Source organism: Colletes latitarsis, chromosome 8 (genome assembly GCF_051014445.1).
Source record: "Colletes latitarsis isolate SP2378_abdomen chromosome 8, iyColLati1, whole genome shotgun sequence".
Classification (NCBI taxonomy): Eukaryota; Metazoa; Arthropoda; class Insecta; order Hymenoptera; family Colletidae; genus Colletes; species Colletes latitarsis.
The window spans coordinates 30,855,667-30,880,062 of NC_135141.1; the positions used below are offsets into that span (position 1 = coordinate 30,855,667).

Consider the following 24,396-nt stretch of genomic DNA (forward strand, 5'->3'; position numbering starts at 1 on the left):
CCAATCGAATGAACAGATTAATATTTATTAAATAAGTAGTATTGTATATTAATAATCATTCATATATTATTTAAATGGAATATACAAAATGATACGTATTCCATAAAGATTTATTCGTGGGATTGATAACTTATTACAAAATTATAATATTAGAAACCTGCTGTCAATTCTTTTTCCATACTATTTACTGTATCTATATTGCACATACCGAAAGTCATTCTTAAAATACAAAGATATATACTTGATAAATTGTTTAATCTTTCGATCATTGATTTATGTAAACTTCGAACATAATGTTCGACAATAATTCACACTACTGATCGTATGCATTATAAGACAGATGAATTAAAATTACATGTATTATACTCTTATGGCATATATTATATGTTTAATACATAGTAGTTTGATCTTCTAATTATTTATCTAGGTTGGTGATTTTCCCCAACCTCGGCATAAATCTATGTTATCGGTCATTTGTTTCTTTGGGTTTATATTATGAAAATATTTTTGTCCAAGAAATGTTACAGTATTTAGAATATTATAATAATATTCTGCGTGTTGCCTAATGCATTAGGTTAACGTTAGAAATTAATTAGCTACATTAAATATTATTTCATCAGATGTACAAATGTGAAAAAAAAGTCATTGCGTTGTAATTTTTAGTAATCGAATTGGAAACTTTCCAATTTCTTTGTGAAATAACACAAACTAAAATGAAAATGATTTTTGATTTCATGCCTTTAACGATTAATACATGACAACGTAACTATGAACATTACTTTCAATGTACACAAATTCAACGGCGATGATTTTATCAGCTGAAAGAAAGAATGAAACTACGACTTGTATGAAAATTCATCATAAACAACGCACATGTTTGTTAAAATGATGTATGACTTGTAAATAAATAGAAACTGTATATCGTACCGAGACTATTGCGGATATATACTTTGTAGTGTCGTAAATTACATACTAACGTGGTTACATAGAACGAAGTTTTAACAATGTCATTAAGAAAATTTATGCACCCAAAAAATAAATATAAAAAAGCACCAGATTTTAAACAACTTGCATTACTGTATCCCGAATTTCGAAATATTGCGATTACTGTAAGTAAGCATATCTAAGGTAATATTCCTTAAATACGTGATTTAATCTGTTTTATTTAATTTCATATTTTCAGGATTTGACAGGCAAAGTAAAGATTGACTTTAAAAATCAAGACAGTTTACGAGTGCTTACAGAAGTATTATTAAAACATGACTTTGATCTTGATGTTAAAATACCTCCAAATAAATTAGTACCAACATTGCCATTACGTTTAAATTATATTTTGTGGATTGAAGACTTAATGAAACATGCTTCGTACAATGAAATGGAACAAATTCTTGGCATAGACATTGGTACCAGAAATTAATGAATTTTAATGTCTCTGTTAGTAATACTAAAAATTTAAACATTGGTTCTTTTTGCAGGTATAGGTGCAGTTTGCATATATCCTTTACTGTTTGCAAAAATGTATGGAAGTCAAATGATTGGCACAGAAATTGATGAAGCAAGTGTAGAAACAGCCATTCAACATGTTGAAAATAATAACTTACAACATTTAATAAAAGGCAATTATTGACTATTTACTTTGATATTATTGAATTGCATATAATTTATTTAATTCCACATTTATAATTCACATTTTGCAGTGATTAAAGTAAATAAAGAAACAATTTTGAAAGACATCATAGAAGAAGGTAAAATTTACCACTTTACAATGTGTAATCCACCCTTTTTTGAAGTGGGAGGATCACAAGAAAAAGTAATAAAGCGATTACCGCCTAGAAATGCATTAACTGGAAATAAAGATGAACTCACAGTTCAGGGTGGTGAAAGAGCATTTGTAATGAAAATGATCGATGAGAGCCTAGTGATGAAAGAGAAAGTAAAAATTTACACTACAATGCTTGGCCAAAGAAGTAACTTATTGTTCTTGTTAAAATTACTTAAGAAAAGAAACATAGAAAATAAAATATGGACGGAATTTTGTCAGGGACATACTAAACGGTAAAACCGATTTTTTCTTCTTTAGAGAATTCTTTCATTTATAATATTATATGTTCACCACAGCTGGGGATTGGCTTGGTCTTTTCTGCCAATGGATGTTATTAATTTAACAAATGCACCTGTTGTTAGAAAAAGTGGAGATTACATTGCAAAACTGTTAAAAGAGCAACGTCCAACAGAAATACAGATGCCTATGAAAGATAAATTTTCTTCCCTTGACAACCTGATCAATTTCTTAGAAGAGTCCATGGAAGAATTAAATGTAATATTATAATTTATTTATGTTTCTATAATACATTGCGTCCATAAGATATTGATATATATCCTATTTTATATGTAGATACAAATCAAGGAACTGAATTTACCAATTGACGATTTTCACGGCTGGTCGTGTCAACTAATTGCGGAAAACGATACGTGGTCTTACGCACGTAGAAAGCGTCGATTAGCTCGACGACAAATGGATCAACCGGGAACTGAGAGTACAAATTGTGCAAACATAGCACATGATGTTATAGAGAAGCCTGTAGAAAAACTAATAGAAAGTAATTCAGAAAATACAGATAAACGAAAGCAAGTTGAAATTTCAGTGCAAGAATCTGTTAATAAAGATCCTTTGCTAGTATGTAGCTTCTTTGTCGAAGTAATAGAGCACGACGAAGACTTTGAATGTGACAATGCAAAAATATCTATGGTCTTTGAGAAAGGAAGCGGTGGTAAGAATGCTTTAGAAACGTTCAGACAGTATTTGATAAACAAATTAAACGTCAGAGAATATTTACAAACACAACACGCGAGGCCAACTAAAAAGAAAAGAAAACGATTAAAGAAAACTGAAAGCGATATACACGAAACTAACGTCAATTTAGAACAGGGCGAGTGTTCATCGTTCGAAAATAATATGAAGCCTTTTTAGAACGTTAGTTCGCGTTCTATACAAAATGATTTATTTCACACGCAGATTTTATGAAGTTATGTAACAGGTAATATATGTAAATCAAGTATTTAACTTTATTTATAATCAATAGTTCTTATTAACTAGTATTCCTTACCGTACATTTTGACTAACAAGTGCAATATAATATTCCATATTGTAAAGTGTACGAACTTGTTAAACAGAAACTACACGGCATGTCCACTCATTCGCCCTTCATTATCAGTATAAACATAACTGACATAGAACACAAATGTTTTATTTAAAAAACATTTCAATCGATCATGATCGATCTCCTTTTTTTTAACTGAATTCGATTTGATTGTAAAATTAATGTTTAATATGGGATATTGTTCTTAACATTCGTTTAACAACGGATGCAATTCGATCTGAAGAAGTATGGTCGAGTAACGAAAAGATGTAGATTAACATTTTGGTAACAGTCGATTCTCGTTCTTATAACTCTAGGACTAACTGCGGTATTTCTAGTAGTAATATTAAATTGACACTACTTTTATAATAACTTGACTAATGAGCTGTTTCCGATAACTGTTATCAACGATCATTAATGCAACAACGTATTTATACCATGCTTTTGCTGTTACCAATCTTTACAAAGTATTTCATTTTTCGTAGGAATAGTAAAGAAACATCTTTAAAATTCAACATCTTTTTCAGATTCAAACCCTCGCATAGCGTAACATGATAAAATCATAACGATCGAAAGATGAAAGAAAGCTTTCTAAAGTGATGTATGTGGTAAAATAAACTGAATGATAAAGCTGTATGCATTGTTCTTGTTGAATGTAATACAGATACTTTGTCTCCATTTATTGATATTTTTAAATGTTCAAATTCTTTGTAAATAGTTTTGTACTCTAAAAGCATCCCAGTTATTCAGAATTTAACAAAGATATGTATTCGACAAGAATGTTCAATCATTTATAGTATTTGTAGTGAACCCCCAACAAGGCCAACCATAAATTAATAGTCTAAAAATACTAAATATTCTCATGTATTTAATACGCAATAAATTTATCGATGGCAGCTAGGATGGGAAAATGACAGCGATGCCTAGATGGCACAAAACAAATGAACTCAAATATGTACTAATAAAATAGGTTATCAAAGACGTACAAAAAAAAGAAAAAAGAAAAAAACAAATCGAAAACGTGAAAACCGATTGACTTACATTCTACGATAATAAACGTCCATTATTTGTTCTATAGACACTCGTTGTACCGCTTGGTTTTTTCGGTACTTCGCGTTCCGTTTTAGTTCAGCAACACCTGTGTAATACACTGGAACGAACACTAATTATTTCGATTATTTCGATTATTTCGATTATTTCGATTTTTTCGATTACTAGAAGTGTAGCGTATGTAATATCGATAGCCTTTGTCTGCGACGTAGACTTTTAACAAAAACGCGATTTTATTTCATGATGATTCGTTAGATCTGCAAACTAATCGAATAATGAATGTTATGATCTCAAGCATGCACACTAAGGCAATGATACCTTTTCGCTTGAATTATTTACACAAGTGAAGAACCAGTTTTATATTTGTTGTATGCAGTCATAAATCAGTCAAATAAATTCTGTGATTTGGCATGAACTGAGCACCGCAAGCACCCAGATTATCGCCACCACACTGTAAAAGTTCAAACATGATAGCACTTCGTAAATGTGTACAATACACCGAATAATAACGGTGCTTCATCGAGCAAACGCTGCTATTTTCATTGTATCCCAATCAATTATATATGCCATACTCGCGTTACCCTTGAAAAGACCGGACGCGGGTAGGGAAAGACTAGGACTCGGAGGAAAAAAAAAACTACTAAGTATCATCATTGACGCGTTGAAACGAGCTCAGCTCTCCGCAACTACTGGTTCTAATGTAGTTTTGCTTTCCTCCAGTTTTTTCGACTCTACTTGCTGCGCTTCGATATTCTTTTCTAATTTCTTATTTTCTTTCTCGTCTTTCTTATTCTCTTTTTCATTTTTCTTATTCTCATTTTGGATCGCCTTTATATCACCGTCAGGTGTCTGTTCCTTCTGCCGTTTCTCTATTTCCGCTTTGAAGTTCTCTATATCCTGCTGGCTAATTTGAACGAACAGTATGCCATTAATTACATTCAACATGTCTAGAACGGACCCCATACTGGGTGGTTGCACCTGAATAGGAGGCAGGCTGACACCTGACTTGCCCGTGTAAATTTCATTCATTTTTTTCTGCAGGACAACAGCCTGCTGTGTAAGGTGTCTTAGGCAGTCGCTGCTTTCTTTGGTCTTTTCGTGGTCCTCGCCCAACTGTTGTTTATATATAGCATAAGTTTCTTTTTCGTTGTTCAAAGCCGCACGGAAATCACCCATGCAGGACTGAGTCCTCGCGACAAGGTGGTAGGAAACAGCGACCTTCAATGACCGTAGACCGTGGTATCGAAGGTTTAGGGCCAAAGCATGCTCCAAAAAGCGGAGCGACAATTCGTATTCCCCAACAGCATGAAGTATCAACGAAATATTACTCTGAACGAACAATTAACATGGATAATATTAGCAACCTTTGTCGAAGATTAAATCAATATTCAAGATTTATAGTAACACTTACATCGAGGAGTGCTACTTCTGGATGATCTTCGCCGCAAACTAATAAGGCCAAATAACGCGCTCTATACAGTAACCTCAGCGACACGGAAACTTGACCATTTGCGAAGGAGTAAAGTGCAAGATGAATCTTGAAAAAAATATACAGAATAATATTAAAACTGTAATGAATATCATATGACTCACTATAATTTTAAACGATGGATTAAATTTCTTGATCCGATACTTACGTATTCGGTAATGGTATATGGATGATCGATGCCGTTAACCCTTTCCGACATAAGAACAGCTTTTTGTTGAGTAGCAAGAGCCTCACCGTGATCGCCCATTATATAATTTAACCGTGCGAGCATTCTGAGACATTGTGCGATTTCAGGATGCATAGCACCATAAACGTTGTTCAAAAGATTTAGTGCTTCGCTAATCAATTCGTATCCGTCTTTCAAGTAACCTTGCTGAATTTTACTTTGACCCGTTGTATAAAAGTTATATGCATCACTAGCCTGACAACAAAAATAGTTAAATAATTTTATTATCAACAGATTTCGTGGTTTTAAGTGAATTTAGTTGAACGTTAAGTATATAAATATACGTAGCGAGTAATGATTATTATTAATTTGAAATTTATTACTCACTCTAGGATTGATATGCTTCACGACAGGGAATATGTTGAGTATATCTTCTTCAAAGAACGTAGCCCTATTTTTATTTTCAAAGTTGTATTCGCGCAATAATATTTGGATGCCAGTCTTTATACAGAAACCACGGAGCAAGGAGATCTTTTGCAAATGAAAATGATCTATTGTGGCGTCTAATGACTCTGGACTCGGTGTTTCCCAATCGTAATAGGCTTTCAGATCAGCTTTAATTTGTTGCCACAGAGACCTAGGCGTCAATGACGCCCATTCCACCTCGGACTGTTGCGGACCATTATTTCGACCTTTCCTTTTATTGCGTCGCTTTGCAGTTTTACTCTGAAGCTGAAACAGACAATTACGCAAATGTTCAGTTAGGAAAATGGTTCACTTGACGATACTCTAGCTAACGTATTAACAACATCGTACCTCTTCCAGATTCTGCTGTGGATGAATAATTTGTGCCGAGGACAATAAGCAATTCAAGAAGTGACTAATCGCGGCGGAAAGACTCATCAATTCTGTACCCTGAAGAAATAAATGTCAGAATTTTTCATCTCAAACTTAAAAGGTTAATGGTGTAATTTTATTTTTAATTAACATACCTGCATATAAAATGTGAAAATGTGTTTTGCCGAGCGCAAAACAAGCTCCGAAACGGCAATACGGTGAAGATATTGCAATTGCGGCACCGTAGCTGCTAACATAGTCGCTAATTTACCAAGATAACGCACATTGATACCTCTACCATGCAAAGCTTCTACTAATGTACTGCCGTCCATTGCTGCGGCTGTGTGATCCAAGCATTCACGGATCTATAATGAAAACAAGATTGTAATTAAATATGGTTAATAGATATTAATTTCGTAAAGGTCAAGTTTCAGCACGGAAAATTTCATACGTACAAACGTAGGAATTTGTACGGTCAATAAAAAGTCAGCAGCATCTTGCACTAATTGCTTTTGTTTCTTTAAGGCAGGACCATTTAGATCAGGATGCTGTACACCCGGCGAAAATACGTCTGGGTTAAATCTAACGTCAAATTCTGCTTCTCGTAAACTACCCACTGCCGATGCTGCTCTTCGAACGATTTCTTTTGTACTTTCTTCCACTGAAAAATGATAGAAGAATTCCCAAAAGTCCATAATTGTCAAGATATTAATGGAAAAATATTATTTACGTTCTTGTTTCTCTCCGCCAGTAATAGAGTCTGTAATACTCTCTACAATTTTCTTTGCTTCGTCTGCTTCGATAAGCGATTGAGTAGAATCTTCTTTGTTGCTATCCACTATGATGGCGTTCGACTCTTCCTTTTTACCTTCCTGAAATTGTGCAATACTATATTATAGCACTGTTTTCAATGATATACATTAAGAGTGGAAAGAAGACTAATCTTGACCTTAGCAGTGGTCTCTTTTTCTTTCTGCACTCGTCTTGCAGACGTGAGCTGCTGAAGATGAGCAGCGGCATGTTTAATAAATTGAACATATCTAGCCTCGACAAAGGAGTCGATCAATTCCTGACGAAGACAAGCTAATCTATGCTTGTGTTCAATTGGAAAACCTAATGCTCTAGCTTCTTTGCTCAGTTCGACGCCTTCCACTAGGAAAGTAGGTATAAAAAAAAGAATAAATTAACAGAGATGAATACATCACCATTCTTTCTGACATATTCTTGTCCTTTCTCGTAACTTCTCGAATAATACTATTAACCTTAATCCTTGTATTATCGTTTCCGGTTAACAAAGCTTTGAAGAGAAGGGTGGGGATGGGAGTCTCAAAACTACATTTCGTATACTTTGGGGAATAATTGTATTGTTGATTGTATGTATTAACCTACATTTAAGGAAGTTGACATCAGGAGGAAAAGTCCGTAATAAATCGAGTACGTAATGTCGAGAATCATTTCCAATGATACCCTTGCATTCTACGCTGCTACAAAGTTCGACTTCTTCTCCGGCATCATTGATTACTTTATGGGGAAGGATTTTTAATTGTTGACCGGCTTTATTTAACTGTAAAATACGACGCATTGTACAAGATATTTTAAAAGTTATTTTTTCCAACTGCACAACATTATTGCTTAAGTGACTTACCAATTCGAGATATTTAGGGTGCGTTAAAACAGTTTTCCCAAAATCTATAGAACCATAAACAACAGATTGCTCTTGCTCACGTTCCAAGATTCCTGGGATGATTGACTGAGCCGTGACACGATATCCTCTATGTAGAGGAATACAAGTGATTACCACGAAAACTTACCATCGAACTAGTATGTGCAAATGAGCTATTACAAAATACCCACGTCGTACAAATAGTGCGACGAAACAAAATGTGTGTACGTAATTCGTACAAACCTATAGTCGATTACAACGGTACCAAGAGTGTAAAGGCCGGGTAAATCGACTGCAGCGTAAACTCTGACACCTTGTAAATCGTTCCGAGGCGCGACAAAAGCTGCAGCATCACCGCCCAGTTCTTTGTAATGATCTCTCACGTCGAATCCAAGGGAGAAGAATATATTGTTCCAAATAAACATCTGCATTTTTGCTTCCTCTCCCGGATTTATTGCCATCACATTACCATCTATTACAGCTACTGCCCCCCGAGTTGCAGCAGCGACGAAATCACTATGAACCTAAATTAATAAATGAATTATACAGGTACCTTATCCCGTATATTTAAATCTAGAAGAGTTAACGTACTTTAAAAATAGCACGTTCTCTAAGCAGTCTTTCTGGTAAATTTTTGCGAGGTAACTCTCTCGTTGTTTGTAACTCCTCGTTCCAATCTCGAGTTTGCCCCGGGATGTGTTCTTCGTAGCCCAATTTAGAAGAGAAAGCTAATGCAAAAACATTATTTCATAGAATTAAATGGATATTTTGTATATCCTGATTTAATTACTTAAAATAAAACGTACTGTCTTCGGCGCGTATTGCATCGATCGTATGTTCAATTTGAGGTGCACTCCACGCGTAAAGCTGATAAGGGGTAGCAACTCTTTCAAAAGGATGTCTCTGTGTTCTCCTTCGTTGCATAGCAGCGAAACCCCGTTTAAATGTTGGACTGAGTTGATTCAGTAGCTCGATTAAACTATGACACAGATGACTCGGGGTCGCCGGTTTTGGATTAAACATTTCTTTCGTCGACTGATTGACGAAAAACCCCCTAGCACACGCGGTTAAATAATATTGCTTGTCCTCTAAGGTTACCACGTGTAAGTATAACAAGTCACCGTGAAGCTTCCTGTGGCCAGGTGGAGGATTCCATCCAGACGTTGTTAGGACCTGTAACAAATTGAATAAATGATATAAAGAATAAGCTAAGTAGCAAAGAAATCGTATGTATCTTCAAATCTTACTTTTAAGCATGGAGGACATTTCTGCTCCTTAGCTTGCGGTTGTAGAGGTAATAAAGGCCTGTCTTTACATCCGGGTATAATATAATCCGGTGGAGTACAGTCAACCGAATCTGCCCTGCTCTTCTTTTTCTCGAGAATGTCACCATTAGTAACTACGTTCAGAAACGATAAACTGCTACATTCGACACCATTGTAAGCATCTGCAGGATCTACGGACTTCAATAAATCTCGTACATGTCGAACGTGTATGCGGGCCTCTCGCATCGTGTACGGCTCCTCTACGACCTTAATCATCGAACCGTCTTTTAGACCTTCGATGTTCTTCAGCTCGGCAAAGTTATCCAATGTATTACCATCGAGCTGAAGAGAGAAACAAGTGCGGTGGCAGGTGTCTTCGCGATCCATGAGCAACTGATGGATTTCCTGAATAAAACAATAAGAATATATATGTACAAAAAAATTGATGTTTATTTTTGCCATTATACAGAGTACTTCTAGTAACTGGGCCCAGGTATAATTCTAAGCGAAGATAGAACAAAAATTGTACTTTGTTCAAATTGTGTGTTTCACAGTTACCAGAATCACCATTATGTATAAGTATTGAAAGAATTATTTAAGAAAGTATCAGTTACCTGTACCAGTTCCATACTTGAGACTTGAATATCAAAAGGTTCTGCACCTGGACTAACAATTCTAACAATGAATCCCATATCTTGAATGAAAACAACTTCTTGCTCATTCGCAGCATCTTTATCCTTATCACCATCCACTTCTTTCTCGCTTTTCTCATTCTTTTTCTCTTTTTCCTTTTCTTTCTTGCTTCCTTCCTCTTTTGTGGCCTCAACTTCACCTTTCTCTACAACAGTCTTCACGATTGTGCTTATGCTTCCAGTTTCCTCCATGGGTTGTTTCATACCTGAAATAAGCATAGCTCACTTCAGTATAGCTTATTTCAATGATCAGTATACATAAGATAGTAAGACTTTTATTAAATATATGACTTACACAGAATGTTGATAATACTAAAGCTTAAGATACTTCAAGAAGAGATAGTCACTTGAGTAGATGGTCTAATTATTTTTAACAACATATCATACAGACACTAACTTTGATTTTACTTTTTCAATTGAAAAATGTACGTTTATAATATAGAGAAAGTGTTTGAGTATTAAAAAGATACCATAGAAAATATACATCCTATAAAGTAATTATGGGATCAAGGGATGAAGTCATTTGAGTATATAATCATTTATTTGCTTTGAACGTTGTAATGTTTTTTTTTCTAGAGTACATTGATGATAACAGAAATATAAATAAGTAATTCCATGTGCCATGCTTCTGGAAACAGGGTGCAGATTCGATAGAGACGGCAGTGGGTATTCGTACGGCTACCACTTACATTCACCAATGCATTTATAAATAAACGGCAATGTAAATAGTCCGTACTCAAATGCCGTACTATTTTTATCGATACCATGTTTGCGATATACATCCATTTCTAGCGTGCGTTAATTTTCATAGTACATAACATTATCAATTGCGATCAAGTTGGCGATCTGTTTTCATTATTCTTCCGTGATTCCACGCCGATGTTTGTTGGCTAAGATATTTCGAATTATTCACAGACTTACGAGACCTTGATCTTCAGCGGCCTTCGCGAAAACAGTTTCTACCAATTTGCAAATCTCTATTATCCTTTCTAATTGTTTACTACGATCACTTTTCCATAAAAAAAAAATGTTCTGTAAAAGTCTGAAATTATATGTTCATCGTGTACAATTCATTCGACTCAGTTTAATCAACTAAATCTTTTGTAACAGAAATTATTGTTTATTTATTTGATACTAAAATTGATCAATAAAATAATATAATTTGGACATTTATAAGATCACCTCGAACACGTCGATCTAACGTACAATCTCTTAGAACATCCATCAAATTTAAAATATCTATTGCCTCAGATTCACTCTTCTAACAGTTATCTAAAATATTGTAAGCTTACACTATTGCCTAGTGTTCGATAGTGGCGTGAATGATATACACGACTAGGCACGTCTGATAAGAATATACAAAAATTTTGTCTGTACAAAGTGTAATTAAAACGACTGCATTATCACTGCGGATAGCATAATCAATTTTATTAAAAACATTTTTGTGCTTGAATAAAAAAAATATGTACTTTTTGTTCATTCGATCTTTGTAATGGTTATTAATTATACATCGAAATTCTAGTGTTCCACCACATAACGCCCAACATTGACGAGTATGTGTGCATTTCAATAACCGTGCATCTGCGTATTAAATAGTTATAGGGATATATTAACTACATGCGTGAATATGTATGCGTATGCTTAAATACACATTGACCACTGTGACCCCTATTGAAATCACATTCTGTATCAAATAGTTCCATTTTACCATTATAATATAAAAATTTCTTATCGTAATAACTAAATTTTTTAGTTACATGAGTGTGGAAACATATTCATGTTCCGAGGTCTGCATAAGTTTATTTTGCAAACCGACTGCTGTATCATCGTGTCACATTTTTCTGTTTCACTCTACAGTTAGTCTTCTACTTTCTAAAAATTTGAGACTTCTACTTTATCGGGAAACAGATAAGGAACAAAGTCGTAAAAGAAACTCGAAGATAAGATCGTGTAGAAAAAAGCATACACGAAACCGTTTAAGAGCCCGTTATCTTACTTCTCTAGTTTCCCTTAGATTATTTTTTTCAAATATCTAATAAAGCGCCAACGCTGAACTTCTTGTGGAAAAAATTAGACGAACGAAAAGCCTAAGCAGGAATCTGGTGTAATATTAGAAGCATAGAATTTATTCATTAACGATAAATCGTAATTTACAAATACCGGAAGCAATCAAGTTAACATGAATCGATTTACATTCCGATATCTTCGTTTCGTTAAATTGTCAACGTAACCTATATTTTGTGCCATTTCAAGCTAATTGTTATCAAGTAAATGATATAATAACCTTTCAATCATGTTGAACTAAAAGTTATGCAAACATTGTTGCGTTTATACTATTTTAAAAAATTAGCTTATTTGCCGGTTAAGTAAGATTGTGCAATAACAGAAGCGCGATCTTGCAGTTGATAGGCGAAGTAGAAGTAACCAAAGATATTCAAATCGATCAATAAATTTCTAGTTCGATAGTACTTGTTTTTTGAATAAATGATTTTACAACATGGTAGAACATTATAGGAAAATTGTATGAAATACAAATATCAATAACAAACATTTTTTTAGATAATGGTTCATTAAAAGTAAATATATACAAATTTGGGTTTAAACATTATATTTTTACACCTTCTAAAGTAAACATGAAATTATGTTTAAAGTTTTATTGACTGTTTAAAATTGTTAAAAAATTGATTATATAAATATAGAGACGTAACGGTATTTATATTGTTATACAATAATTATAATAATTTGCAATGCAACTTATGTAATTTAACTAGATACCAAAAACGGACAATATACAGCAGCAAAATATTGTTTCATTCTCTTGGATTCAAAGTAAGGAACAACGTCAGACAGGAGATCGATAACCTCTGTTATCGATAATCTCAGCAATTCACCATTGTTCTTTCAAAACATATGACCTTTTTGCAAAACCCCACTGTTCCATTATAATTTAAATGTAAACACCTTTTACTTTTTGTTACCTTTGTCCATGCATATGTTACCATTTAAAATATTTAAATTAACGTAATAATCGTTGAGGATGCTCATAAAAAATGTCGAAACAAAAAATGATATCTCTACAGAACTATGAATTCCATTTTTCGATAAATAATTTCGACATGGTTATAAATATATTTGAATTTCATTGTAGAATCTTATATCAGAGTTTTAAAACGATTACGATTTGATAACACACTTTTCCGATACCATTAAATTATTTTTACAAAGACTAATTTCTTCGTAGCTACGCCTATGCGTACGAGGTCATTAACATGCACGTGTTTTCCTTCGCCTCTTTTTTCGGGAAAAAACGGTTCTAAATGAAGAGCAAATCAACAGAACAGGCCCAATATCAATTAACATTGACGAATAACATTACAGACCCTTAAAAACGACTGGTTCCTTTCAAATTCCGATGTTTGTTTTCCGCCGACTGTTAGTAATGAAAAAAACAAACTAAACATGTGCTCTCCTGTTACAAACTCAACTATCGTTTCACTCGAAATAAATAGACGCGATTCTATAACTTAACGTATATATTTTTTATTACATACAGACATGAAAGAGATGAGTTAATTTAGTTATTATCTTCCGTTCAATAAGATTTGTGACTGAAAAGTATTCGAAATAGTACATGTATCGATAGATGTATCGAAAATATGTAATAAAAATAAATTAACAAAACGTAGATACTGCACGACACTTCGGAGATAATTAAAATTGTCAATCAAAAGGAAAAAACGTATCGAAACGAATGATAGAAACCATGCCGCTCAGTTTCATCATTTTAAGAGAAACTAATCACGTGCTACCGTGGAATTAATTTCCTTCGTGATATAGAAATATCGTGACAACGCTTCAAATTTCGCGCAAGCTTAATTTAAAATTGCGCATCGATTCGATGGTGTCTTCGGAGGATAAAGCACGTCAAATGATACGTTCATGCGTTCTTGTGCAACTGCTTGCAAAACGAACGGCAAGAATGTCGAGGAATAAAGAGAGCATGGTCACTGGTAATAATAGGAACCACGAGAAAATGAAAATTCGTCTGCTAGCAGGGAATCGCGTCTTCTGCTAGCTTCCTTCATCTCGAACTCGTGGCTCACATGACCCCGCGGTACATAGAGATTCGCGCAATTCGCGCGTTACATAACACCGAGGGCCCGGCTTTTGGCCGAGGCGGCATCGTTAAGGCACACATTAAAGTGAACGGAACACGGTAACCTGACGACACCCAAATCATTACATAACGTTATCAGCGACGTCGTTTAACCTCGAAAATCACAAAAATCGAAGGACATAGATTAGAAAATTATCATATACTAACCAGTAGTCGTTTGATCCTCATTGCCGTTCAGTAAAGGGATTTTCATGCTCCCGTTTTCTGTGGAGGGCTCGATTTGTGCTCCCAGTGTCATTTCCCTTTGACAATTCTTCCCGAATTTTTACACAACTCTTTATTAACTTGACACGCTCGTATCTGACGGTAACACGCACACACACCTTTCAAAATTTGCCTCGAAACGAGGTTCGTCTCCTTTCACGAGGCAGCACACTAACTCTGGAGCACACTGAGCCGCTTTTCTCTACTGCACGTGCGTTTCGAACGAAGTACAAAGTCTAATGTGCGCGATTGGTCTTCTAGCCTTGCGGCTTATCGAACAAATCGCTCCGATTGGACCGTTCTGTCACGTGATCCACCCCTAATATCCTTATCGGCGTTTATTATTTGTTGCTGCCGGTGTATCAAACGGATGCAGTTCCTTCTGCAGTTGAACTTTCTGGAGCGTTCTTTGATTGGTAGCAATTGTTGAATATGGTGACTTTCGGAATAGGACGGAATTAATATCACTAGATTACGGATTTCTAACCTTACGTGGTGTCCATTTGAATAGGTAATAGTTCCTACTTTATTTTTCAGAAATTATTACAGAGTAATAGAAAAGTATTCTCCAAAAACCATAAGAGTAAGTCGGACCAATTGCAGAATCGTTAACATTTTCTTAAACGTAACATTGATCGGTTATAGAATAGTGAGGTTAAGCGTCTAAGAATGTCGGCAGAAGAACAGTCAAATTTGCGTTTAGGACCCGATCCGAATATTACTTATCCGATTAAAGTACAGTACTGTGGGAACTGCTCCCTTCCTATCGAGGTGAGAAAACATTGATCCTGCACTATCAACGTTTAAAATTTATATCGCATTGCAAAGTGTCAATGTTCAAATTGTTTGAAAATTTAATTTCCTTTTCTCTTGTATAACAGTACTGTGAATATTATCCAGAATATGAAAAATGTAAGCAATGGCTAGAGAGAAACTTGCCAACAGAATTTGAAAAAGTTAAACTGGGTAATTATAATTTTGATATATGAAATATACTTTTGGTTAATTTAAAGTAGTTTTAGATTACTTTATTTATTAATGAATAGTAGAAGATAATACTACAGAAGCTGGTGGAGGTGAAGATGAAAAGAAACGTCAAAAACGTGGTGGTAAAGGTATGCTTAAGACAAAAAAGAAAGAGGATGTTCCAAAGTTAGTAACTGTGTCTAGAGCACCTAGAGGAAAAAAGAAATCTGTCACAGTTGTGACTGGTCTTAGTACTTTTGGTAATGGAAAATACTTATCTATATACATATGTTTAATTCTTTTACAGAAAGTAATTTTTAAACAATCCTACAACTTTTTTAAAAAATTTTTAGACATAGATTTGAAAGTAGCTGCAAAATTTTTTGGTAGCAAATTTGCATGTGGGTCCAGTGTAACAGGAGATGATGAAATAGTTATACAAGGAGATGTGAAGGATGATTTATTTGAGGTGATTCCAGAAAAATGGCCACAGGTAAGAACAGTTATTGCCTTATATAGAAATAGAAAATGTATAATTTGCATCACTAAATGAATTTTCAGATTGATGAAGATTCAATAGATGATCTTGGAGATCAAAAAAGATAATGGGACAACTAAAATCTTACATGCACAATTGTATTTAATATTATACTATTTCCATGTTTATTATGAATAAAATGTACATAATGCAAAATATTTTTAAAAAATTTATAAAGCTAAAATAGTAGAAACATATTACCCATCTTTATCAGCTTGCTCATCCTCGCCTAGATAACTTGTTATCACTTGAAGTAAAGATTCTACTTCTTCATCATTTAAACGATCTTCACTATCTTCCACGATCTATACAAATACAACAGTGTATGTACAGCTTTGAATGATACACATATTATATGCATTATTTTGTAATAACAATGTATAATACCAGTTGTATTTCAAGAGCTGTTTTAGGGCACACATTTAAGAGAGTTAATTTCTCACATTTTGTTAACTTGAATGATTCTATTGCTTTCAAAAACTCTTTAATTTTTTCAGGTGATTGTCTTTTACATGGAGTCTCTTCTAAATATCTTATGGTCTGATAAGTTATAGTTGCTAACTGATTTTGTTTCATTTTTTGCTTCTTGTTTGCTTTTATATTTTGCAGAATATCCAAAACTTCATAATTGCTTAAATATGCTGAACAATCTTTGAGCCTGAAAATAAAATTAGGATCACGAATCTAGAATCTTAAATAATCGTGCAATTAATAAAGTAATTAGTCACTCACACTTCCATATTAAATATACAAATAAAATTTAATTGTACTGTAATTGTTTACAGACTAAAAATCAAACATACATCTCAATGTAAGGTTATGTGTTCATAAGCATTGCAACTATTTTAATATTAAATAACCACGAAAATTTATTAAACTGTTGTTAAGTGCATTGCAAGATAACGACATACACAATGAAAAATATGCGTGGTATCACTTTTTAATAGAAATATAAATATAAAATTCGATCTACGAAAACTACAGTTTAGATGGCGTGCAGTCTAATACAATTGCTCGAATATTAATGTACGAAGAGCGCAAGATTTAAATTTTGTACTTAATTATCGTCACTGGTTTTCTTGCGTGATTAATATCAAAAGTATATTTAATTTATATTTGTCATAACAAAACTATCAATTAAGATTGAAGTTGACTATATAATGTAACATAAATATGTATATCTCAATAGTCTAGATTTCGCGTATTATGTTTTAGTAGAATGTTATTGTTATAAAATGTACATTTCGCAACAATGAACAAAGAATTATCATCCCAACTCGAATGAGAAGGATTAACTGGTTTTAGTATTCAATATCTTATTGAAATTTGCTACTCGGAAAGTTTTGTAATCGATTGAGAAGCCGTTGAAATGATCTACGTACATATGTATTTATTATATTAATATTTACGGAATAGTAGAATATCTAAGTATAAGAAGATAACGTTGATCTATTTGAGTTTATGTATGTATAACACGCGTGCATGAATGCTCTCTATGATCCCAGCTGACTGTAGTTATATTTTAGTACTTGCAGGGCTGTATATTCAGAAATTGTAATCCTCTTAAAATACTTTAATAATAAATCAAATAGAAAATTATATATACAGATAAAGTGCATAGTATTATTGATCAGACATTAATGCGTACTACATCATAACTTTCTCAAATTACTTTCAAGCAAAATTTTAACAAAAATTGATGTTTAATTTTATAAAAGATATTTTAAATAATCGAATCAGCACGATGTAAATATTGTTATTCCATTCAAATTCAAAATTAAGACAATATAAATGTTGATCTATTCGCTACTTCACAACGAACGACGCATGGAATTTATTTATAAAAAATATTTCAAATACTCTATGTTTATTATTGAGATACTCTATAATCATTACTTTTATGTCTCGACGTAGAATATGTACGTTAAGTATCTTATTGTCCGGAACAGACATATGGTTTCATTTATTATTAGCATCGGCATACCATACAGTGCACACCATATACATAGAATCTAATCAAGAATATCATTTCTATTTTAATTAAAGTATCGTTTAACGATCCTTTTGAGATACGAGAAAGATAAAATCACGAAAAACGTAACTAATAATGTTCGTCAAAATTATACAGAAGCCTGTAATTTCTTTTGCGTATGAATTTATTGAAATTTTAGATTACGGGCCTTGCGTATTTTAACACGTGCCTGTCGACGTTAACACGACCAGTGTGGCTAGATTTAGCATAATTGAGTGCATCGACGACGACACTACTAACGACGAAGTTCCTTAGCTTTTAACGGAATGGCGGGGGAAAGTCGACATATCCTACCGCACGAGCCACATCTTACGCCAGGTCAGCGCTTCATGCAACTTCGGGATATGGTTAAGAACGTGAATGGGAGCCTCTCCTTCTTGCTCTTGAACAACTTTACAGATTATGTTTTAACCATTGAAAAAAAGAAATTTTATTATTCGACCTCCGAGCCAATCAGCAGCCAGTTAGGTCTCGATTGGTCGATAGTCGTCCCAATAAATTGTATAAAAACTGAGCCCCCTGGCGCGCCCGCGGGAGATATTACTCAACCGCCAAGCGAGACGAACCGACAAGAGAGACGAAGAATTTCTGTTATAAAATTAAAAATATTGTATTATTCCAAATAATAATTCTTTAATTTTATAACAAAGAATGTTTATTATTAGTCCTTTCATAGACTGAACAGTATTTTGCATCTCTCCACTAGAGATCGCACGAACTGCCAGGAGTATTGATTTTTTGTTTCAGTGAACAGCTGATCGCTGCCGATCAGTGCTGCCCACTGGAATTATGTTTATTTTGTTTCATTTCTAGGTTTTCATTAAACTTTATGTATAACTTTTTTTAAGCATGAAATTTCAGGACAACATTTCTAACCTCACATTATATTTTCGGTAAAGAATTTTTTTCTCGAAAGTGCGTAAGATTTCGGGGGTATGTCTATTGACCAAAAATGATTGCAATTGACCCCCGCAACGATTATCGTTTTTATGAGCCGAAACCCTAGCGAGTAAGAGAATAGATGCTCCTTAGCGTGCTGGTGGTATTCTTCAAAGCCTTCTTGACGAAGTATACTCACACGTTATTGACAAGTTGTCTCTTCCAAGAATCTTATCATCCTTAGATCCTAACAACGACCCTGAGATACGCAGGAGGAACTATTCACCGACTCAACCTCAAACGATTACGACAAAACTATCTTTCTCACAACAAATACAAATATACAAAACGTGTGTTTCATCGTATGAAGAAAGAAGGCCTCACACTCGCCTTCTTTCTCGATTTCCCGAAGTTGTGCGAAGTGTTGAACCACGTAACATGGCTCGTGCAGTAGAATATGTCGGCTTTCCCTACCACTCCGTTAGACGCTAAGGATGTTCGTCGTTACTAGTGTTGCCGTCGATGTACTCAATTATGCCAAATCTAGCCACATCGGACACGACCTCTATGCGCGATCGTCTGACATTTTGCGACGGCAACTGTACGACATAGTGGGTAATTCGTTGTGTTTTGTATTTTCGAGTATACCCAATCGTCAGTGTGGTGATACAACTTCGTGATTAATGTGACCTCATGAGGGTGGGCAAGATGTAGACCGACATCGTTTTTACTGTTGAAGACATTGTCGGTGAAGAGGAACGAATCCACATGAGGGAATAGTACGGGCCGCGACTTTTCTTACAACGCATATCGATCTTTTCACAGGCGATGCATCTCTCTTGGTTGTCGTTCTATGTTTGTAAACTGTTGACCTTGCCTGAAAAAGATCGGTGAAACATTCTTGATCGCCGAATTATTACGATCAAGAATGGAAATCGTCGGCGACTACGAGTACAACACAAAAGATCTGATAGGCCACGGCGCATTCGCCGTGGTCTTTAGGGGTAGACATCGTAAAGTGAGTTTTCTCAAATTTTCTTATTTTTAAGACACGATTGGTAAATAAAGTACGAAAACGATTTTTATTTCGATCAGCTACAAACCTGATGCGTGTTCTATTCTTTGCAGAAACCAAATTTTGTAGTGGCAATCAAAAGTATCACTAAAAAAAGTCTGGCAAAGTCACAGAATTTGCTTGGGAAGGAGATTAAAATTCTGAAGGTTTGTCGTTGCAATAATTAAAGTCGCAATGCATGCAGTGGCTTTCAGTTTAATTTCTTTACATTTGAATTCTTATTTCAGAAGTGAATGATTTTGCATCCATACTGCATTTATTGTTTTTATTGAAATTATGTTACGAATACATTGCCTCTATTTAACTTGCAATGAATTCATTTCAATGTATTTAACTAAAACAGTGAATCATACAAGTATAATCCTTCCTCCATATTTCATGAATTAATTATTTAGAAGAGTACAGTATTTGTTATGAAAAGAATTTTATAACTGAGATAAGAATTATTATTTATTTTTTTAATACAATATCATTTAAGATTAATTTGGATTGTTTAGAAAAGAAAAACGTATATATTCTGTGTTTTAATAACAGCTATATATTGATTTTCATTGTTGACTAATACATTACATTTCAGGAACTAACAGAATTGCATCATGAAAATGTTGTAGCATTATTGGATTGTAAGGTTAGTACAATGCTTTGCTATTAAATGTGGAAAAGATTTAATATATTTATACAGTTTATATAATAATGTTTACATGTTACTACAATTGCAAATTTATTTTTTAGGAGTCTAATCATAATGTCTTCCTGGTTATGGAGTATTGTAATGGTGGGGACTTAGCTGATTATTTAAGTGGTATGTTTTGTATACAAGTTTCATATTAGATCATTGGAATGATATTTATAAAAACAAAAAGATCAAATGAATTGATTCTATTATTTCATCTTTATTGCTTTCATTAGCAAAAGGCACTCTTTCTGAAGATACTATCAGAGTGTTTTTGAAGCAATTAGCAGGTGCAATGAAAGCACTACATGCCAAAGGTGTAGTCCACAGGGATCTTAAGCCACAAAATATTTTGCTCAGTCATAATTGTGGTAAAGCTTGTCCACAGCCACATCAAATAACATTAAAAATTGGTAAGTATTTACCAACGATATGTTATAAAAATTCAACATAAGGTTTCTAATTTAAAAGAAATTCAAGCAATATATGTTTCTTATATGTTTCAGCGGATTTTGGTTTTGCTAGATTTTTACAAGATGGAGTTATGGCTGCCACTTTATGTGGATCACCAATGTATATGGCACCCGAAGTTATAATGTCACTTCAGTATGATGCAAAAGCAGATCTCTGGTCACTAGGAACAATAGTTTTTCAGTGTCTAACTGGAAAAGCGCCGTTTCAAGCTCACACACCTCAAGCTTTGAAATTGTTTTATGAGAAAAATGCAAATCTTGGACCTAAGTATGTGTAATACATAAAATATTGTCGTTACAAGTAAGAAATCAAATTAAGTGGTAGTACATGTGTGACGTTTTACATATTTAAATTTCTTTTGCATTAGGATTCCACCCGGAACGTCGCCTGAACTATCAGATCTTTTAATGGGTCTTTTACGGCGAAATGCCAGAGATCGTATGCCTTTCGATGAATTTTTTGGACATCCTTTCCTCCAAGGTTCTAGAGAAAGCCCCAGTCCAGTTCCTGCTGAACTACCTGCTTCTCCAGGAACATTAGTAATTCAAGAAGGAGCAACAGCTGTTACAAGATCAGAACCAGAGACAACTAGTCCGTGTTCCAGTCCTGAAGATGACTTTGTGCTTGTGCCAAGTGATCTCAGCAGTGACACAGACAATAATCCTAACACGCAACAAGTTAAGTAAGTAATTTAATTTTACTCTTTAAACATTTTTTATAATTCGCGATATTATTTTATTGCGAATTACCCAGGTATGTTAAACAAACAAGCAGAGAAGCAGTGAGTCCACCAAGACCGTGCTTTCTTCCGATATCGGAACCAATTCCTGTTCCGTCTCAGAGAAGTATTGCACAGCCGCCATCTCCTTCTACCAATACAAGGTCTGGAAGTAGTGTTGTTCCACGTTCTCAACCTATTAGTATGAAACGCGGCGTAGATTCTCATAGAAGTCATGCTCCCGATATTGGCTCCCTTAGTCCACCTAGTGTTCAATTTGTCATTGGTACACCACCCAGCAGAAGGTATGTAAATTTTTCATGCTCCAATTATTTTATTCGTTTTGTAAGTAGCATTATTCCATTGGGATAATTTCTAGATTAAGTGAAACACCTCCACCCCCAAATACATGGCAAGTGAGTCCTGTTGCAAGACATTCGCACACTTCTAGTGGAACGTCGCCATTACGACGTTCAACTGGAAACAATAGTGCATCTTCGCCATTACTAACAGGGCCCTTGGCGGTATTGGGTTCACCTACATCGAGAGCATTTCAAGATAACAACAACACATTAAGGCATTCACCCGTTATTCCCTTTGGTACAAGGGCTGTCACTCTTCCTGAAATATCTGGTATTTAATTTCGATCACCTTTACAGCAGAGTGACGCACATTTTTATCTAGATAACGAATAACGCTTTATCTAGGTAAATTTTTATTTGCGCGTAGCAAATAAAACGTCATTTACTATTCCCTATTCGTTATTCGAATATTAAAAATGGAAAAAATGTTTTATCTGGGTAAAGATTTATTTGAAAGTATTTGAATAACGGTCAACTATGCTATATATTGTGTTGAACTCATTTTTATTACTATAATAAGAAAGAGTTTATTAAACGATCTCATCTCACTTTATATTGAATTTACAGAAGCAGGAAGTTTCCAAAATCTTCTACCAGATATAAATCCTACGATAACAGATGATCGTCCATTGACATTCATTGCACCCGAGCTCCCAGAGGAAACACTTTTGGAACGTGAACACAACGAAATATTAGCGAAGTTAAACTTTGTTGTTGCATTGTGTGAATGTGTATGTGAGGTAGCAAGAACGAGAGCAGGACCTCTGGGCGCGCCTTTAGGCGGCATTGAACAAGCGAGTAATGCCGCGACAAGAAGAAGAGCCGAACAAGTAATTCTACTTGTTAGAGCTCTTCAGTGGCTTAGTTCCGGATTGAGTCTTGCAATTCAACAACTGAAGGCTGGCAGATTACAACCAACCGCTACTGTTAAAGAAGGTAAATCTTTATGCGGTGACATTAATTATAATTATAATTAAACATGTATTTAAAAGTCAACGTTATTGAAATTTCATCGTTTCAGTTGTGAATATAATGAATGAGAAATTCAAATCATGCCTCTCAGAATGTAAGCAGCTCAACAGTGCTGGGCTTCTTCATCAGACAGGAGCTACAGCAGACAAAATCCTCTACAACCATGCCATACAAATGGTATACATTTAATTAATTTAATTCGTAATTATATGAATATATAATACATATGTACTTATGCGTATATATTCTCTTTTTAACAGTGTCAGTCGGCGGCGCTCGACGAATTATTTGGCAATCCTGCAGAATGTTTCCAGCGATATCATACAGCGCAGATATTGTTGCACTCTTTATCGCAGCATGTCAGTCACAGTCAAGATAGAGCTCTCCTTATTAAATGTAATTTATTTTTCTTTAATAATTATCATTTTTTTTTTTTTTTTTTTTAATGCGATATTTTGTCTAAAAACATACTAAAAGGATAATGTTTGGCTTTATTTCAGACAAAGATGCTGTTGAAAAACGTTTGTACGTTCTTCAACAACAAGGTTACATTTACGCAACAGATCCTACATAGCGCTTGTGAAAAACAACAGCAGAGTGCAGCGACCCGCCCAAGCCCGTACCGTATTCAATTCCTCTCTTGTGTAAGATATTCTGCCCTATTCTGTATAAAAGATGTTAATTCATTGATCATACTACGAAGATGACATTGTAGAAATAAAAAGCAAAACTAAGATTTAAGCGTAATATAGTAAGTAAATTTTGTTAGATCTACACAGAATAGGGTAGATTAACCCCATGAGAGTACGAAAGTGATTCTTTACAGGTTTCTTTATATGATTTTATTAATGATGCGAATTATGATTATATATGTAATATATATATTATATAATATATGTATAATATATATATTATAAAGTATATAATATATATATATATATATTGTAATGTACGTATGGTTGATTAACTAACCTTTATTTCATATCAAATAATAAAAACGTATACTAACAGCATTGTGCGTTCA

At 34.2% G+C, this 24,396-nt stretch overlaps 5 protein-coding genes across 16 annotated transcripts; 3 read left to right on the forward strand and 2 right to left on the reverse strand.

Moving 5' to 3' along the window:
* Positions 1–506: 506 nt before the first annotated feature.
* LOC143344881 (U6 small nuclear RNA (adenine-(43)-N(6))-methyltransferase) lies at positions 507–5,104 on the forward strand. 3 transcript variants are annotated; one of them, XR_013080169.1, is made up of 7 exons: positions 507–1,109; positions 1,184–1,403; positions 1,476–1,616; positions 1,698–2,055; positions 2,119–2,317; positions 2,396–3,038; positions 3,668–5,104. XR_013080169.1 is itself a non-coding variant. In XM_076771437.1 (7 exons), exons 2-7 carry the CDS (start codon positions 1,005–1,007, stop codon positions 2,969–2,971), a joined length of 1,599 nt encoding a protein of 532 aa, XP_076627552.1. In that variant the 5' UTR covers positions 507–875; positions 957–1,004; the 3' UTR covers positions 2,972–5,104. The 3 variants fall into 3 exon arrangements, 2 of the variants coding, with proteins under 2 accessions (XP_076627552.1, XP_076627551.1); XM_076771437.1 differs by having other exon boundaries at positions 507–875; positions 957–1,109; positions 2,396–5,104; XM_076771436.1 differs by having other exon boundaries at positions 2,396–5,104.
* Positions 3,045–14,764, reverse strand: Clu (clustered mitochondria protein homolog). Its single transcript, XM_076771432.1, has 17 exons — positions 14,627–14,764; positions 10,225–10,508; positions 9,593–10,015; positions 9,152–9,518; positions 8,937–9,073; positions 8,589–8,869; positions 8,328–8,454; positions 8,072–8,246; positions 7,632–7,834; positions 7,413–7,554; positions 7,138–7,343; positions 6,838–7,047; positions 6,662–6,760; positions 6,233–6,577; positions 5,828–6,100; positions 5,602–5,727; positions 3,045–5,519 (listed from the first exon to the last, which is right to left on the reverse strand). Exons 1-17 carry the CDS (start codon positions 14,715–14,717, stop codon positions 4,863–4,865), a joined length of 4,146 nt encoding a protein of 1,381 aa, XP_076627547.1. The 5' UTR covers positions 14,718–14,764; the 3' UTR covers positions 3,045–4,862.
* A 44-nt stretch (positions 14,765–14,808) lies between these two features.
* Positions 14,809–19,886, reverse strand: Crcp (CGRP receptor component). 5 transcript variants are annotated; one of them, XM_076771449.1, is made up of 4 exons: positions 16,920–17,457; positions 16,575–16,845; positions 16,389–16,492; positions 14,809–15,122 (listed from the first exon to the last, which is right to left on the reverse strand). In XM_076771449.1, exons 1-4 carry the CDS (start codon positions 16,925–16,927, stop codon positions 14,954–14,956), a joined length of 552 nt encoding a protein of 183 aa, XP_076627564.1. In that variant the 5' UTR covers positions 16,928–17,457; the 3' UTR covers positions 14,809–14,953. The 5 variants fall into 5 exon arrangements, with proteins under 5 accessions (XP_076627564.1, XP_076627566.1, XP_076627567.1 ...); XM_076771451.1 differs by having other exon boundaries at positions 14,879–15,090; positions 16,920–17,447; XM_076771452.1 differs by lacking the exon at positions 16,920–17,457 and adding an exon at positions 19,747–19,886 and having other exon boundaries at positions 14,945–15,122.
* Denr (density-regulated protein) lies at positions 15,066–16,356 on the forward strand. 5 transcript variants are annotated; one of them, XM_076771444.1, is made up of 6 exons: positions 15,066–15,194; positions 15,329–15,454; positions 15,565–15,649; positions 15,730–15,909; positions 16,003–16,142; positions 16,211–16,356. In XM_076771444.1, the coding sequence occupies exons 2-6, from the start codon at positions 15,353–15,355 to the stop codon at positions 16,253–16,255; spliced, it is 552 nt and encodes a 183-aa protein (XP_076627559.1). In that variant the 5' UTR covers positions 15,066–15,194; positions 15,329–15,352; the 3' UTR covers positions 16,256–16,356. The 5 variants fall into 5 exon arrangements, with proteins under 5 accessions (XP_076627559.1, XP_076627558.1, XP_076627557.1 ...); XM_076771443.1 differs by having other exon boundaries at positions 15,141–15,266; XM_076771442.1 differs by having other exon boundaries at positions 15,150–15,266; positions 15,323–15,454.
* Positions 19,887–19,981: 95 nt separating the features above from the next.
* Atg1 (serine/threonine-protein kinase unc-51-like protein Atg1) lies at positions 19,982–24,385 on the forward strand. 2 transcript variants are annotated; one of them, XM_076771434.1, is made up of 13 exons: positions 19,982–20,116; positions 20,227–20,319; positions 20,751–20,801; positions 20,906–20,975; positions 21,083–21,259; positions 21,353–21,587; positions 21,688–22,002; positions 22,074–22,343; positions 22,418–22,671; positions 22,968–23,336; positions 23,422–23,549; positions 23,633–23,768; positions 23,873–24,385. In XM_076771434.1, the coding sequence occupies exons 1-13, from the start codon at positions 20,027–20,029 to the stop codon at positions 23,944–23,946; spliced, it is 2,262 nt and encodes a 753-aa protein (XP_076627549.1). In that variant the 5' UTR covers positions 19,982–20,026; the 3' UTR covers positions 23,947–24,385. The 2 variants fall into 2 exon arrangements, with proteins under 2 accessions (XP_076627549.1, XP_076627550.1); XM_076771435.1 differs by lacking the exon at positions 20,751–20,801.
* The last annotated feature ends 11 nt before the right edge of the window (positions 24,386–24,396 follow it).

Bases quoted from the DNA above. Each gene is read 5' to 3' on its own strand.
- LOC143344881 (XM_076771436.1), top strand. From the start codon at position 1,005: ATGTCATTAAGAAAATTTATGCACCCAAAAAATAAATATAAAAAAGCA. The intron at 1,404-1,475 runs GTACCAGAAATT...TTCTTTTTGCAG, and splicing joins AATTCTTGGCATAGACATTG to GTATAGGTGCAGTTTGCATA. The intron at 1,617-1,697 runs GCAATTATTGAC...CACATTTTGCAG, and splicing joins CTTACAACATTTAATAAAAG to TGATTAAAGTAAATAAAGAA.
- Clu (XM_076771432.1), bottom strand. From the start codon at position 14,717: ATGACACTGGGAGCACAAATCGAGCCCTCCACAGAAAACGGGAGCATG. The intron at 7,835-8,071 runs GTAGGTTAATAC...CTACTTTCCTAG, and splicing joins TGATGTCAACTTCCTTAAAT to TGGAAGGCGTCGAACTGAGC. The intron at 7,555-7,631 runs GTCAAGATTAGT...GCACAATTTCAG, and splicing joins AAAAAGAGACCACTGCTAAG to GAAGGTAAAAAGGAAGAGTC.
- Denr (XM_076771444.1), top strand. From the start codon at position 15,353: ATGTCGGCAGAAGAACAGTCAAATTTGCGTTTAGGACCCGATCCGAAT. The intron at 15,455-15,564 runs GTGAGAAAACAT...CTTGTATAACAG, and splicing joins ACTGCTCCCTTCCTATCGAG to TACTGTGAATATTATCCAGA. The intron at 15,650-15,729 runs GTAATTATAATT...ATTAATGAATAG, and splicing joins ATTTGAAAAAGTTAAACTGG to TAGAAGATAATACTACAGAA.
- Crcp (XM_076771449.1), bottom strand. The intron at 16,493-16,574 runs GTATTATACATT...GTATTTGTATAG, and splicing joins CAGCTCTTGAAATACAACTG to ATCGTGGAAGATAGTGAAGA. The intron at 15,123-16,388 runs GTAATATGTTTC...CTATTCCGAAAG, and splicing joins GAGCAAGCTGATAAAGATGG to TCACCATATTCAACAATTGC.
- Atg1 (XM_076771434.1), top strand. From the start codon at position 20,027: ATGGAAATCGTCGGCGACTACGAGTACAACACAAAAGATCTGATAGGC. The intron at 20,117-20,226 runs GTGAGTTTTCTC...TATTCTTTGCAG, and splicing joins TTAGGGGTAGACATCGTAAA to AAACCAAATTTTGTAGTGGC. The intron at 21,260-21,352 runs GTAAGTATTTAC...TATATGTTTCAG, and splicing joins TCAAATAACATTAAAAATTG to CGGATTTTGGTTTTGCTAGA.